Genomic DNA, 16542 nt, shown 5'->3' on the forward strand with positions numbered 1-16542 from the left:
CTATACAAATATGCCAGTTGTCGTAGTTTTATACTTAAAGACCATGGCCTTACTCAGAATTTGGAATGATCAGGCACAGTAGGCTTTCCAGTCTATTTCCCTTATTAACTCATAGTCCTTTGAACAATGATGGGACCGACTGCTTATCACAGCTGTGTCTTTCAATTATCAATGACCCAAAACTTTCAAACAAGATTTGAAAACCTTTTTACTGAACCCCTCAAAAAAAACAAAACACTTATGCTTATTAGACCATGAAAATCCCCATTACACTATCAAGAAATGAGACAAAAGACTCTGCACTCGTAATGAAATTTACTTAAATGGCTGCGAGTCAAATCCGAGCATCATCCTGTTCCGAGATGAACGGATGTCCCAGTTTTCCCACCGAAAGTTGGGGAGAGACTCCAGCACCCGATCTTCAATATTACTGGGTTTAGAAAGCAAGGTCTAACAATAACTTGGCTGGTTCGCAGTCAAGTGTCAATTTAAAACTTTTAACTCTGCACTTTACTCAGTCATGAACACAAGTCACGAAGGTTTATACTTTCTGAGATTCAATAAAAAAGCTATATCACGTAGAAAAAATGTCCAACCTTAAAAGAGAAAACTGAACTCTAAACGTGCCGATAAAGACAATTAACATGATAGCGACATGCACAAATCAAAGTCGTCTGGATATTCCGGCTGCTGCCATTCCAATCTTACCTTTTTAATGTTGGATTTAGAGGCAGGGTGGAAATCTTTCTTACACATAAAATTAGCGAAAGACTTCCCCATGATGGACAACGCTTCAGAGTTGCCAGTGAAGAAGAAAAATGAAAAAAATCCGTAATAAGAAACTAAAACTGTAGGAGTGCGTCGCACAACCCAGAAAAACAAACACGACAGCGCACGCGCCAACCCCAACTGCGGGAAGCAGAACAACTTCCGATTGGTGGGACGTACCAAAATAAGAGTTCAAGTCCAACATCATTCAGAATAAGAGTCACTTAAAAAAAGGTTATTAACTAATACTAATATAAAAATAATATCTATCTAGTTTTAATCACATTTTTACTACCTGATCTAATTGATCTACCAGTTTACCCTGTACGAGTATGAACTTAACATTTTGACCCTAAGAGCCTAACTTTGACAACCTTGACCCTAACCAATTTAATGCAAATCTATCTATCTATCTATCTATCTATCTATCTATCTATGAAAATCATATTCCAACTGCTTTATATAGCTCTTTTGATAACTCAATCAATCAATCAACATTTATTTATATAGCACATATTCATACAAAAAAAATGTAGCTCAAAGTGCTTTACAAAATGAATAGAAAAATAGAAGACACCATAAAAAATAAACATAAGTCAACATTAATTAACATAGAATAAGAGTAAGGTCCGATGGCCAGGGTGGACAGAAAAAACAAAAAAAAACTCCAAAGGCTGGAGAAAAAAATAAAAAAATAAAATCTTGATAAAGTACCTTTCGTTTGTTCTAGTACCTTTCATATCTAAGAATTATATAGCACCTTTTATATTTAATCAAAAGAAATCAAATTTTAGTTGTCACATACAAATTACACAAACAGTATAATGGTTATTGAAATGTGGTTCAAAGAAAATGAATGCGCCTTCACTGTAAGAATAATAATAAAAACAACAATTTTAAAATACATGTAGTTAGGATATAGCGGGTTGGATAATGGATGGATGGTTTTATAAATATCAAAAATCTTAAATAAAACTTTAAATATGTGGTAGTAATAAATGCAGTGATACAACACTAATAAATAAGAACTAAATAATTAACTTAATAACTTTATAAATCTGTCTAGGTCACATCCTCCAGGATGATACAGTGTCTTACAGATCTATTAAGTCAAAGTCAAAGCAAACTTTATTGTCATCTCAACAATATAGACGTATACAGATTGATGAAATTACCGAAGCTCAGGCTCCACAGTGTAACAACATAAAGTGCAAATAATTAAATTAAATTAAAACTAAAATGTAAACTTAAAATTAAAACACAAACAAGACAAGACAATGTGCAAAGACAATACAAAGAAGTAGCAGCAATATTGACGTGTAGTAAGCAGTTTGAACATTGATGCGATGTATGATATTATGCAATCTAGATACATAAATATAGTCAATAGATATGTAATATAATAAATAAATAAACAAATAAATAATAGATATAGATAATACAGAAATGATCAGCATATGATAATAGTTGTTTAAGACACATGTAAACAATGACAGGTTAGAACGTTTCAAAGAACGTCAAAGTGCAGTGTGCAAAATCCTTAAAGGTCAGTATGAGATCTTCAGTTCTTTTCTACCTGCACACTCGTCTTTGCAGGAAAGTGGCCTGCATGTATAAAAGCTCTGTTTTTAGAGGTGGGTGAGGCCGTGTGGAAGATCCCAGGGGGCAGCATGGTGTTCAGGAGTCAGACAGCTTGGGGGTAAAAACTCTCCAGCAGCCTGGCAGATCGGGTTCTGATGCTGCAGTATCTTCTCTTGGACGGCAGAAGTGTGAAAAGTCCGTGTGAGGGGTGTAAGGGGTCCTGCTCAATGATGCACGCCTTGCAGACACTGCATTTGTAAAATATGTCCTGCAGTGAAGGGAGAGGCACACCAATAATGTTTTCTGCTGTCTTCACTATTACATCCTATGTACCTAATATAATGCCTTTCACATCTACAACCCCAATTCCAAAAAAGTTGGGACACTGTGTAAAAATATGAATAAAAACAGAATGCAATGATTTTCAAATCTTATAAACAAGTATTTTATTCACAATAGAACACAGAAAACATATGAAATTTTGAAAGTGAGACATTTTACTATTTGATGAACAATTTGAGCTCATTTTGAATTTGATGGGACAGATGGGACGGGGGGTGGGGGGTGGGGTGCAACAAAAGGCTGTAAAAGTAAGTGGTTACCAAAAAGAACCAGCTGGAGGAAATATTTTTGGAACTAATTTGTTGAATTGTCAGCAGGTCAGTGACATGTCTGGGTACAAAAAGAGCATCTTAGAGAGGCAGAGTCTCTCAGAAGTAAAGATGGGCAGAGGTTCACCGATCTGCAAAAACCTGCATCTACAAATTGTGGAGTAATTTCAGATTCCTGCTCCTCAACATAAATTTGCAAAGACTTTGAATATTTCATCATCTACAGTACATAATATCATCAAAAGATTCCGAGAATCTGAAGAAATCTCTGTGCACCAGGGACAAGGCTGAAAATCAGTATTGGATCTTCAGGCCCTCAGGCGGCATTGCATTAAAAACAGGCCTGATTCTGTCATGGACATCACTCCAAGGGCTCAGGAACACTTCCAGAAGTCACTGTCTGTGAACACAGTCCACTGTGCCATTCACAAATACAGGTTAAAGCTCTATGATGTGAAGAAGAAGCCATATTTGAACATGATCCACAAACTCTGCTGTCTCCTCTGGGCCGAAACTCATTTAAAATAGACTGAGGCAAAGTGAAAAACTATTCTGTGATCAGACAAATTGAAATTTGAAATTCCTTTTGGAAAACATGGCATCTCTTTCTTTTTTAGACATCTATTAAAATACATTCTACATGAAGCACATTTTACGAAAAAAAAAACTCTTTTCTGTTTTTTCTGACAAAACTTTGTTCTGTTTTTTCTAGCAACATATTCACGTACAGTTTTGTCATAGAATATAATACAATGTTATTCTCTAGAGACAATATTCATAAAGAATTTAAGCACTCTTCAGTCATGGTAGACCAATATTTGTTCTTTATAAAGGAGAGCTTTGAAAAATTCCTTTCTGCTTCACAGCTCATGATAGTCATAAAACCTTTACTTTTTTAATTTAACTTTTAATTTCTGTCAAAAATGTTAATACTGTAGTGTTTAAAATTTTTTATAATTGTTTTATAGACATACACAATTTTTAAGCAATGTGGAATAAAGTTGCTTCTGGGGCCCTGAAGCTTAAGCTTCATTAGTTTGTGGCTCAGTCAGAGTTCAGAGTCAAATGCATTTCATTTGTTATTCCAACAGATGGCACATCACAAACAGTAGCACTGCTTTTACAAATCCTGCACCAAATTGTAAATAACAGAGACCTATGCCTTGTGTTTGTCATTCCAACAGAAATTGCATCCCAAACACTTGCAGTACTAAAATGCATTTCATTTGCCATTCCAATAGATGACACATAACACACATTGGCACTGCTTTTACTAATCCTGCACCAAATGGTAAATAACGGAGACATATGCATCACATATGATGGAACATCTCAAAGTTTGTAGTAATTAAATCCATTGCATGTGTCATTCCAACAGATGGTGTTTCGGAATGATTAACACTGTTTTTACAAAAACCCATACCAAATGGCATATAACAGAGACATAGTAACCAGACAGACACACAGATACGTAGACATAAAGACACTTAATTGTCCATCTATTAAGGTGAATTATTAATATTTATTACTACAGTATTATTATTATTATTATTATATGTATTATGCATAAGAGCGCCAGGTTCTGTATGCAGAAGAGGTGTCACATTATTACTTGTATGCTTTTTTCAAAAAAATGAACATATCAAAGACATGCAGGTTAGGTGGATTGGCGATTCTAAATTGGCCCTAGTGTGTGCTTGGTGTGTGGGTGTGTTTGTGTGTGTCCTGCGGTGGGTTGGCACCCTGCCCAGGATTGGTTCCTGCCTTGTGCCCTGTGTTGGCTGGGATTGGCTCCAGCAGACCCCCGTGACCCTGTATTTGGATTCAGCGGGTTAGAAAATGGATGGATGGATATTTATTTAATATTTACGTATTGTGACTCATCCGGTCACTGGTTCTTGCTGCTATTAATAACAAACGTTTAACAAATAATACATCACATATATCAGAATGCTGCCTATACATATGCTGACATGACTAACAATTATGAGAAAAATGTAAAAATTGCTTGAGAATAATAATAAAATTACAACTCGAGCTCACAGTAGTTCTACATTCTGGACTGTATCTTGACCGCTGCAATATGGCAGAAGGACGACGTATTTACGCAAATAGGAACAGCGGTCAATGCGCATTTGCTTCAATTAGGCACGGCAATAAACACACCATCTTGGAGCGGTCGACTCCACTCATAGACAAGAAAAATGTGCTTCCGGTTAACAGCTGGTAAACTTCGTTGATATGGTAAATTCCAGGTAAAATTTTCCTGAAATTACTAACAACAAAAGTTAAGTACATTTGTGTTCCAAATAACTAAAGGTTGAACACATTATTATTTTACTGTTAATAAAAAGGTCACACAAATGTTTACAACTATATTTAATTACTTTTGACCTTTGACCTGTTCTGCTACACCAACCTGTGCGCATGCGTCTAAAGTGGACCGCGAAGAGGAGAACCTTGAAGTAAAGGCACACGGGTGACACCAGAACCGAGGAAACAGTTGACAAGTACCGTATAGTTATGTTTGTTTGTACTCTTTGCTAGTTAGGGCTTATTTTTTATTCTTGTAGATCTGTAGGTGGTTATTAGGAGCTCCCATCTAAAAGGGAATCCACGAACGGAATACTTATAATGCCTGCAAAGTATGACGGGTATTGCCACCAGTGGAACGGTGTGTATAAACTCGCAGGACCGTGAGGACGGCAGGCGAGCGAACTTGTGATGGACTGTTGTTTAGTGCAGAGGTTTATTCCTGCTTTGCTGAGCTCTAATTGTAAAAGCGGCATCAGAACAACGAGTTGCTGCCTTAATTCAGCGTGCCACTTAGTTCCGTGTATTTCCCACGAATTGTTTGGCGAACACTCCGCTTCAAGTCATAAGGAGATTGATGGGACGGTTGTCCTTTTGACGGCTATTTGAACATTCCCACAAAGTGTATCTAAAGGTTACTCCTCATTTCTTATCGTTGGCATCAGAAATCAGATTTTGATTCAAGCAAAACGAACAGCTCTGCTCTTAATTAAGTAACCCGCTGTTTCCTAGTTTCACTTTTTTTGCATCCATCCAGAAATTACAAACTGGGTGAACAATATTTTGGTGTCATATTTGATTTCTCCCTTATTCAAACCATATAAATCACATGAGGACACTTTATTCTTTTCGCCTCCGTAATGTATCCCATGTTCACTCATTCCTCTCCTTCTCTTATGTTGTTAAAACTTCTCCATGCTTTTGTGACATCTTGCATCGACTACTATAACTCCCCGCTGCCAGGTACCTCTTCTAATCTGTTACCACAGCTCCAGTGGATTCAAACCTCTTCTGTTAAGAGTCCTGAGACACACACACACCAGTGAACATCGAACAGCCATCCTGCTCTGCCTTAACTGACTCGTCGTATCTTACATGACTGACTATAAAATTCTGTTACTAACCTGTAACACTTTTAGTGGCTTTGCACCGGAGTACAGCAGTGACCTTCTCCATCACTCTTCTCCTTGTCCACACAGAAAGGTCCACTGATTTTGGCCATGTTGTTGTGCCCCAGCAACACCTTCTTTCTTCTCCTTTTGTTTTATGGCGGTTGGCAAACCAACTGTGATACAGAAAAGGAAAATAAAAACGAGCTAGAAATGCCCATATTTTCTATTTGAATATTTTTAATAACCCTATAGTTTTTAAATAACAGATTATGGATCTATTGAATTGAATCAATTTAAGCTCCCCAACGTCCCTTGTGTTCTATGGGTAACAGAGCCTTCAGCTCCACTGCATCCAAACGTTGGAATGACTAACTCCCCATATATTATTGAAGTCAGACGACTCAATTTATTGTTTTTACAAAACAATTTCAAACTCATTTGTTCAGGAAGGCATCGAACCGACCCTGACATTCTGACCCTTATTCTTTCTGTCCAGATGCTCAGCATGATTTTGGTTTGGTTCACAGATTATGTTGTCTGTTTTGGGTGGGCTTTTTTTTGGTGGTATCTTGTATTTTTAGTTTTCTTCTGGTTTATTGTCTCCTTATTCTATTCGAAAGCTTTGGATATCCTGTATTTAACTTCACTTATTGTGTTATGCAGGTATTATTTGTATCCAATGCTGTATATGCCCTTTTGTTCATTCTGAATTTCTGTGACGCGGTCTGAGCTTGAAAAAGGTGCCATATAAATAAAATGTATTACTATTATTACTGAATGAAGCAGTTATTTAGATGTGTTAGAAAGGTCACAATTTATTCTTTTTCCTTTTTTTTAACGATCTGGTTATTTACACAATTTTTTACTAATAAGCACACAAAAGTCATTACTCCTTCCAGAGTCTTTTGCACTGGAGTCTGCTCTGCCCAACGTTAATTGACAAAACCACAGAAAAAGTGAATTAAAAAAAAAATAATAACAAAACAATGTAGGCATGTAAAAATAACAAAAAAGTACAAATATGTCATAATCTTATCTGTACATATAAAAGGCAAAGCCCTCACTGACTCATCACTAATTCTCCCACTTTCCGTATTGGTGGGAAGCTGAAATTTCGCGTGCTCATTCCTTGCAGTGTAGATACAAAAGTTACAGTGCATCCGGAAAGTATTCACAGTGCATCACTTTTTCCACATTTTGTTACGTTACAGCCTTATTCCAAAATGGATTAAATTAATTTTTTTCCTCAGAATTCTACACACAACACCCCATAATGATAACGTGAAAAACGTTTACTTGAGGTTTTTGCAAATTTATTAAAAATAAAAAAATTGAGAAAGCACATGTACATAAGTATTCATAGCCTTTGCCATGAAGCTCCAAACTGAGCTCAGGTGCATCCTGTTTCCCCTGATCATCCTTGAGATGTTTCTGCAGCTTCATTGGAGTCCACCTGTGGTAAAGTCAGTTGATGTGACATGATTTGGAAAGGCACACACCTGTCTATAGAAGGTACCACAGTTGACAGTTCATGTCAGAGCACAAACCAAGCATGAATTCAAAGGAATTGTCTGTAGACCTCCAAGACAGGATTGTCTCGAGGCACAAATCTGGGGAAGGTTACAGAAACATTTCTGCTGCTTTGAAGGTCCCAATGAGCACAATGGCCTCCATCATCTGTAAGTGGAAGAAGTTTGAAACCACCAGGACTCTTCCTAGAGCTGGCCGGCCATCTAAACTGAGCGATCGGGGGAGAAGGGCCTTAGTCAGAGAGGTGACCAAGAACCCGATGGTCACTCTGTCAGAGCTCCAGAGGTCCTCTGTGGAGAGAGGAGAACCTTCCAGAAGGACAACCATCTCTGCAGCAATCCACCAATCAGGCCTGTATGGTAGAGTGGCCAGACAGATGGCACTCCTTAGTAAAAGGCACATGGCAGCCCGCCTGGAGTTTGCCAAAAGGCACCTGAAGGACTCTCAGACCATGAGAAACAAAATTCTCTGGTCTGATGAGACAAAGATTGAACTCTTTGGTGTGAATGCCAGGCGTCACGTTTGGAGGAAACCAGGCACCGCTCATCACCAGGCCAATACCATCCCTGCAGTGAAGCATGGTGGTGGCAGCATCATGCTGTGGGGATGTTGTTCAGCGGCAGGAACTGGGAGACTAGTCAGTATAAAGGGAAAGATGACTGTAGAAATGTACAGAGACATCCTGGATGAAAACCTGCTCCAGAGCGCTCTTGACCTCACACTGGGGCGACGGTTCATCTTTCAGCAGGACAACGACCCTAAGCACACAGCCACGATATCAAAGGAGTGGCTTCAGGACAACTCTGTGAATGTCCTTGAGTGGCCCAGACTTGAATCCGATTGAACATCTCTGGAGAGATCTTAAAATGGCTGTGCACCGACGCTTCCCATCCAAGCTGATGGAGCTTGAGAGGTGCTGCAAAGAGGAATGGGCGAAACTGGCCAAGGATAGGTGTGCCAAGCTTGTGGCATCATATTCAAAAAGACTTGAGGCTGTAATTGCTGCCAAAGGTGCATCGACAAAGTATTGAGCAAAGGCTGTGAATGAATACTTATGTACATGGGCAAAAACCTCAAGTTAACTTTTTTTTCACGTTGACATTATGAGGTGTTGTGTGTAGAATTCTGAGGAAAAAAAATGAATCTAATCCATTTTGGAATAAGGCTGTAACATAACAAAATGTGGAAAAAGTGATACATTGTGAATACTTTCCGGATGCACTGTAGGTATGTTTCATGTCCTATTGCAACACCCAAGGGGGGGGGGAAACGGGTGTACCCCCTAAACTGTATATATAAATGGGGAAACCCGTCCTTACTATTTCTACGACTTCCAATATACGTAGGAAGCCCAAATTTCCCATGCACATTCTTTACACTGTACTTACAAACATTTTTGAGTCTTTGATTATTTAGCTAAACTAAGAATATTACTGACAAAGACAAATTTTTCAGTGTGGAAGGGTAGTTAAGAATTTATGAGAGGAGAGGGGCCGTCCCGCTGAGAACTGAACAGCAGCGTGACATTCGACTTCAGGAGATTAGGGAGAGAGCTACTACATCTAGAGCTTCAGAAACCAAACTGCAGCGTGACACTCGACTTCAGTAGATTAGGGAGAGAGCTACTACATCTAGAGCTTCAGAAACTGAACAACAACGTGACATTCATCTTAGAGATAAGAGGGAGAGAGCTAGAATGACCAGGGTTGCCGAACATTTTGGCTTGCTGTTGGAAGGATTTCACTATGACCGACATAACTCAGGGTCCCAGATTAGGATCCAAGTGCAGCCATCCAATTGGTGACATCTCAGCGCCTCACCAGTTTGAATGGAATGGAACAATCTGAGGTGTTTTTTTTTTTATGGTGACTGGAGTGCCAATTCTGCCACCAACCCCCAGGTTTTTCCCTGCGGGTTGGAGGGCCTACATGCAGGGCTGGATGCAGATTAACGTCATACCCAGGAAAGATTTAAGTAATAACATAAATTAAAGGTAACAATGACTGATATACTGGTTGGAACAAAAACCTACAGCCAAAGGGGGCCTCCGGGACTAAATTTGAGAATCACAGGGCTAAAACATCTAAAGCACATTAGTGGCACATTGCTGCTTGTCTGTTTCAGTATGAAGTATAAACCCAAGTGACATCCAGGAGTAGCAGCTGCATTTTAAATCTGTTCTCATGTGTACTAAGCAGAAGTTTCCAATTTAAATTATTTCCTGCCATGTATGTTTTTACAGTGCCATTGTACCCTCGTGGCATGAGTGTTGGCCTTAGAAGCGAGTTTCCGCCTACCGTCTGCACATATAGGTGGTAGTGTTGCTGTCTCGCAGTTAGGAGTTTGCGTGTTTTCCCGATGTTCACATGCGTTTCCTTGCACATTACCAAGATATAAAGGTTAGATGAACTGGCAGTGCTAAATTATCCTGTGTGCGTGTGTCTTTAATGGGATGGACTGATGCCGGTCCAGGGGACCTCATCTATATAAAGCTTGCAGACCACAAAATGAAGCATGAAATGTGCATATGCAACTTCCCATGCAGACGTTGGGATTTATAAAAGAAAGCTTGACTTGGGACCATGCGTGTATTTATGGCAGCTCAGACAAACTGAGAAGTGACGACACCCTTGATCAAGTAGGGAAATGCAGTCAAACCAGCCAAATGATGACTCGTGTGTATAATAATTCATATCACCAAGCTGTTGTTATAATGTGTGTTGACGTGACATCTCTCTATTAAAAAAAAATCTTGGGAAGGAGATGAGACGTGATCTTCTCAGAAGACAATTTGATGTCCCACGAGACAAAGCAGTGAGGCAACATTTAAAACTAAGGTCACAGACATCTAACCTAGGAGTTGTTGGAATGCTTTTGGCAGACACACCTCATGTCGGTCCAACTCTTAAAACAACAAGTGACAAGCAAAACACGCAGTTCACCAGCAGCAGCAAGCCAGCAGATGATCCGACCGCTTCTCCTTAACGTGTGTTAAAACCAAAAAACCTACACCCAATGCGAGCGTCAGAGACGCAAAGTGGCAAAAGGACAGCTGCTGTACAAGATTTAAAATGATCAACGCGCAGCGCGACAAGCAGAGCACGCAACATGCTAGCAGATGATCCAACCGCTTCTCCTTAGCGTGTGTTCAGCCGCCTCCGCTTCACAATGCGAGCAGCGTTATATGTCCTGTGAGAAAGAGATGTAACCACGCCTGGGGCCGGAAATAAAGGACAAGTATTGTTTTTTCAAAAGTTTTAAAGTAAAAGTGAAAATAATGCATATGTAACAATTCCCATGAAAATAACAATCTCTTTAAATTGTATATCTGGCAAACCAAACCCAGGGGTGGGCGAGCGAAGCGAGCAGGGGGTAGAGCCCCCTAGTATTAAATATGAATATGATGCACGACTGTATTCTAGTTCCCTTTTAAAAGGACCAGTGCTGCGCATTTGAACTTTTTGGGTTTTTCTTCAGTTTATGTCGGCTACCTGTTGTCACTTCTCAGGGAAGTGACTGACAGGTCAAGAGTATCTCAGCCAAGCTTCACTCCTTCATGCCCGCTGTGCTATAAGCCTTTAACTGATCAACAAAGTGCTACGTCAAGTTTTAATATGACGTGGGTCCTTATACGTGCAGTGTCATGCAAAACTTTGGGCTCCCTTGCTTGAAATGTCTGTTAATGTGAATACTTAAGTGATCACCAAAAGGCATACAGTTAAAGTTGACACGTTTCTTTAATATTTCAAGACAGATTACATTTTTATTTCCATCACTCACAGGTACAAAATACCAAAAAAGAAAAGAAAAGGGCCTGAAGCAAAAGTTTGGGAACCTGACAGGGTGAGTACTTAGTAAGACCCCCTTTGGCAACTATCACAGCTTGTAAATGTTATTTGTAGCCAGCTAAGGGTCTTTCAGTTCTTACTTCTTATTTTCGCCCATTTGTCCTTGCAAAAAGCTTCACATTCTGCAAGAGTCTTGGGATGTTTTGCATGCCCTGCTCTTCTGAGATCTCTCCACTGGTCTTTAATGATGTTTAGGTTGGGGGACTGTGAGGGCCACGGCAAAACACTCAGCTGGCACCTCTTCAGGTATTTCATTGTAGATTTTGAGGTGTTTTTCAAGTCATTATCTTCTTGTATGACTCATCATCGTTTTAACTTTTTGCAGATGGTGTGATGTTTGCTTCCAGAATTTACTGGTATTTATTTGAATCCATTCATCCCTCTACCAATGAAATGTTCCCTGTGCCTCTGGCTACGACACCAGCCCAAAGCCTGATCGATCCACCCTCATGCTTAATAGTTGGAGACGTGTTCCTTTTATGGAATTCGGCCCCTCTTTTCTCCAAACATACCTTTGCACACTGTGGCCAAAAAAGTTCTATTTTAGCTTTATCAGTCCACAGGACTTATTTCCAAAATGCATCAGGCTTGTTTAAATATTCATTGGCAAACCTCAGGCGTAATTTTGTGGCTGGGACACAGGAAAGGTTTTCTTCTGCTGACTCTACCATGAAGGTCATATCTGATCAGGTGTTGCTGCACAGTGCTCAACCACTCCTGAGTCTGCTAAATCTTCATGAAGGTTTTTTGCAGTCAAACTGTGTTTTTTATTTGCCTTTCTAGCAATCCAGCAAGCAGTTCTTTCAGAAAGTTTTCTTGGTCTTCAAGATTTCAACTTGACTTCCACTGTTCCTGTTAACTGCCATTTCTTAATAACATTACGAACTGAGGAAATAGCGACCTGAAAATTCTTGTAGCCTCCTCCTGCTTTGTGAGCTTCAATTCTTTCATTTTTCAGAGTGCTAGGCAGCTGCTTAGAGGAGCCCATGGCTGCTGATTGCCGGGACAAGGTTTAAATAATCAGAGAATTTATACAGCTTTAATATTTGCATCAACTGGGGTTTCCTAACAATGACTGTGACAGACCATAACCCTAACAAGCTAATGAAGGTCTGACACCACCTTGAGAAACGTTATCCGAGACCTCCAATATCTTGGGGTGCCCAAACTTTTGCATAGGGCTTCTTTCTTTTTTCACTGTACAGTTGTACAAAACAAAAAAACAATACACTAATCTTGCATAAAATGCCAAAAAGAAATGTGTCATCTTTAACTTTGTCTTTTGGTGATCAGTTCATCTTCTGCTCACTTAACTATTCACACTAACAGACATATTTTAAGCAAGGGGCTCCAAACTTTTGCATGGCACTGTCTAAAATAGCAAGTTGTTGCCAACATTAAATGGCACTTCAGAGCACTTTAATGTTTAAGGGTACCGAGAGAGAATGAAGCTGACTTTATTAACTGTAAGCAGTGACATTCTGTTAACGTACAAGTCATCTGTGATGCCAAGATGGCACTGACAATTGTTAGGTTCTGCTTTGGTATCTCCAGTTACAGGTTGCATTCGCAGATCAGAATCGAAGAGTGTCAATGTGTTTTTCCATCCTTCCATTATACACACACAATTTGCCGTTGACGAATGATTCAGTTTGTCATCAGACATTGGACATTTTTTTAATTTACTCTATTTCAGGTTTCGTGTGGGTGGAGCTTATACCATTTACAGCAGCAGTAACATGTTGCCTTTTAACATATTTGAACTTATTACTTACACCAATGCTTACGCCACCAAATAAAGGTTCTCTGTGTGCCCCTAACTTACAGATGAGTACTCTTGTCTTACACTACTGGATGTGTCATGTGTGAGGGGGCTCTACCAGCCAAAGAGGGCCCAAAGCATCTTGTATGAGGTTGATCAGCATGGTCCATATATGGTTGTTTCATTGTGGCAACCGGGCGAGGTTCACAGACACATTTACAAGGTACCGTATACACTCACCTAAAGGATTTTTAGGAACACCTGTTCAATTTCTCATTAATGCAATTATCTAATCAACCAATCACATGGCAGTTGCTTCAATGCATTTAGGGGTGTGGTTCTGGTCAAGACAATCTCCTGAACTCCAAACTGAATGTAAGAATGGGAAAGAAAGGTGATTTAAGCAATTTTGAGCGTGGCATGGTTGTTGGTGCCAGACGGGCCGGTCTTCTCAGTTACTGGGTTTTTCACGCACAACCATTTCTAGGGTTTACAAGGAATGGTGTGAAAAGGGAAAAACATCCAGTATGCGGCAGTCCTGTGGGCGAAAATGCCTTGTTGATGCTAGAGGTCAGAGGAGAATGGGCCGACTGATTCAAACTGATAGAAGAGCAACTTTGACTGAAATAACCACTCGTTACAACCGAGGTATGCAGCAAAGCATTTGTGAAGCCACAACACACACAACCTTGAGGCGGATGGGCTACAACAGCAGAAGACCCCACCGGGTACCACTCATCTCCACTACAAATAGAAAAAGAGGCTACAATTTGCACGAGCTCACCAAAATTGGACAGTTGAAGACTGGAAAAATGTTGCCTGGTCTGATGAGTCTCGATTTCTGTTGAGACCTTCAAATGGTAGAGTCAGAATTTGGCGTCAACAGAATGAGAACATAGATCCATCATGCCTTGTTACCACTGTGCAGGCTGGTGGTGGTGGTGTAATGGTGTGGGGGATGTTTTCTTGGCACACTTTAGGCCCCTTAGTGCCAATTGGGCATCGTTTAACTCTTTGAGGGCTGAATATTTTTTCCAAAGAAATTAGTTTTCTGAAAAGCACACAAAGCAATGGTTTCACACATAAGTCAACATAAAACGTCAGTTGCTATGTGCTGTGGCTGCTGTTGGCGCATGTTCAGCATCTCTGGCAGCAGTGGCTGCGTTGGGGGCACCTCAATGGTCAGCAAGAAGGCATGGTGGGCAGCTGCCTGCCTGTCTTCGCACAGCAGGTGGGTGGTGGTGGCGGTCGCAGTGTAACGCAATCTGGTTTGTACCTCTTGTCATAATACAGTAAGTGGTGGTCCTACTAGGCAAACACTGCTGTAGGCTCATCAGCTACACGAAAGTGTTCAGCAACACGATCACCTGGGGACTGATCAGATGATGCTGGTACCTCACTTTCGTTTTTGATCTCCATCTCCAGATTACTTGCATCAAACTCGGAGTCTGACAAGTCAGAGTCCTATTAAACAAAATTACGTAAAACGCCCATGGAGCATTTTGCCTTGTACATTTGCTTTGGTTTCTCACCAGATGTCGGTGCCATTTTAGAGGTTGTTTGCTGTTCGCTACTCACGCACGCATAGGGAATCGAGGTTAAATCAAAAAAGCTATGTAACTTTCCTTCTAGCAAAGAGAGTCGAACTAAAATGTAAGGGCGAGTTTTGTTGCAGTTTACAGTTGATTACCGTCTTCTACTCCTGAATTTTGACAAAAGTTGACATCAGCCCTGAAAGAGTTAAATGCCACGGGCTACCTGAGCATTGTTTCTGACCATGTCCATTCCTTCATGACCACCATGTACCCATCCTCTGATGGCTACTTCCAGCAGGATAATGCACCATGTCACAAAGCTTGAATCATTTCAAACTGGTTTCTTGGAACATGACAATGAGTTCACTGTACTAAAATGGCCCCCACAGTCACCAGATCTCAACCCAATAGAGCATCTTTGGGATGTGGTGGAACGGGAGCTTCGTGCCCTGGATGTGCGTCCCACAAAACTCCATCAACTGCAAGATTCTATCCTATCAATATGGGCCAACATTTCTAAAGAATGCTTTCAGCACCTTGTTGAATCAATGCCACGTAGAATTAAGGCAGTTCTGAAGGCGAAAGGGGGTCAAACACCGTATTAGTATGGTGTTCCTAATAATCCTTTAGGTGAGTGTATACTCGTGTTTAAGTTCTCCCGCAGATAAGTCAGGGCTTGATTATACCGTATAATTTCCAGTATTTTAGAAAGTCATCTTATAAGTCGAATGTGGGAAACTCACGCTATTGGTCCAAGAGATTACGATATGCTAATGCCCACCTGAGAGAGGAACTACGAAGCACACTGCCTTTTTTTTCTATGTGTTGTGCCTATGTGACCACACGGTAATACCCGAACTATACAGAAACGACGTTTTGAACTGATTTGTGCTTTTTGTATCTCCCACCCTCATACACCTTTATTGTAAGAGCATCCCTTATCTACAATTGAGTGCTCGATCAGAAGAAAATATGAAGCTGGTTGTAAATTAAAAGTCGTTGAAGTGGTGAAAGAAATTGGTAACTGCGCTGCTAGAACAAAATTTGATGCGTCTGAGAAACTGGTGGCAAGAAGATGTAAAAAAAAAAAAAAGATTTAAGTGTCGTATTTTTGAACAGTTGTATAAGTCGGGGTCTGATTTTATGATCGATTTTTCAGGTTTCAAGACCCGACTTATATGAGAGTATATACGGTAATTGTGATTTTTAAAGGGAAAATTGCATGGAAATGTGGGTACACCAGGTTTTCTGTTTTTTGGCGTACACATATTTTCACGCCTAAAATCAAGCAAAGTTTTATAAGTGAGGCCCCAGGTGTTCCTGCCTTGCTCCCAGATGCTTTCTGCTCTGAGTAAGAAAATGGAAGGATGGATGTCTGCTCATATAGTATCCAATTAAACCAGCTGGTGATTCGAGTTGATTTTTGTATTGCTTTTCATATGTCTGGAGCTTTCAGTTAGTAAACGAGTGATCAACTGTAAG

General features: G+C 40.1%; 2 protein-coding genes across 6 annotated transcripts in view; one reads left to right on the top strand and one right to left on the bottom strand.

Moving 5' to 3' along the window:
* cir1 (corepressor interacting with RBPJ, CIR1) overlaps nt 1–16542 on the bottom strand; it is a 76116-nt gene that overhangs the window by 51767 nt on the left and 7807 nt on the right. The window contains exon 2 of one of the 2 annotated variants that reach the window (XM_039757657.1): nt 6398–6558. Coding sequence is in view for 1 of the 2 variants with exons in the window: in XM_039757656.1 (XP_039613590.1) it covers nt 709–780 (72 nt within the window). In the remaining variant the exon portion in view is untranslated. Of the gene's footprint in view, nt 1–708; nt 899–6397; nt 6559–16542 lie in introns of those variants that run through there. The other variant, XM_039757656.1, reaches the window with a different exon arrangement.
* Nucleotides 5376–16542, top strand: part of scrn3 (secernin 3) — a 45334-nt gene continuing 34167 nt past the window's right edge. The window contains exon 1 of one of the 4 annotated variants that reach the window (XM_039757659.1): nt 5376–5470. The gene's annotated coding sequence lies outside the window, so the exon portion shown is untranslated. Of the gene's footprint in view, nt 5482–16542 lie in introns of all 4 variants that reach the window. The other 3 variants (XM_039757662.1, XM_039757661.1, XM_039757660.1) reach the window with 3 other exon arrangements.

This window comes from Polypterus senegalus, chromosome 6, assembly GCF_016835505.1.
Source record: "Polypterus senegalus isolate Bchr_013 chromosome 6, ASM1683550v1, whole genome shotgun sequence".
In the NCBI taxonomy this organism is placed as follows: domain Eukaryota; kingdom Metazoa; phylum Chordata; class Cladistia; order Polypteriformes; family Polypteridae; genus Polypterus; species Polypterus senegalus.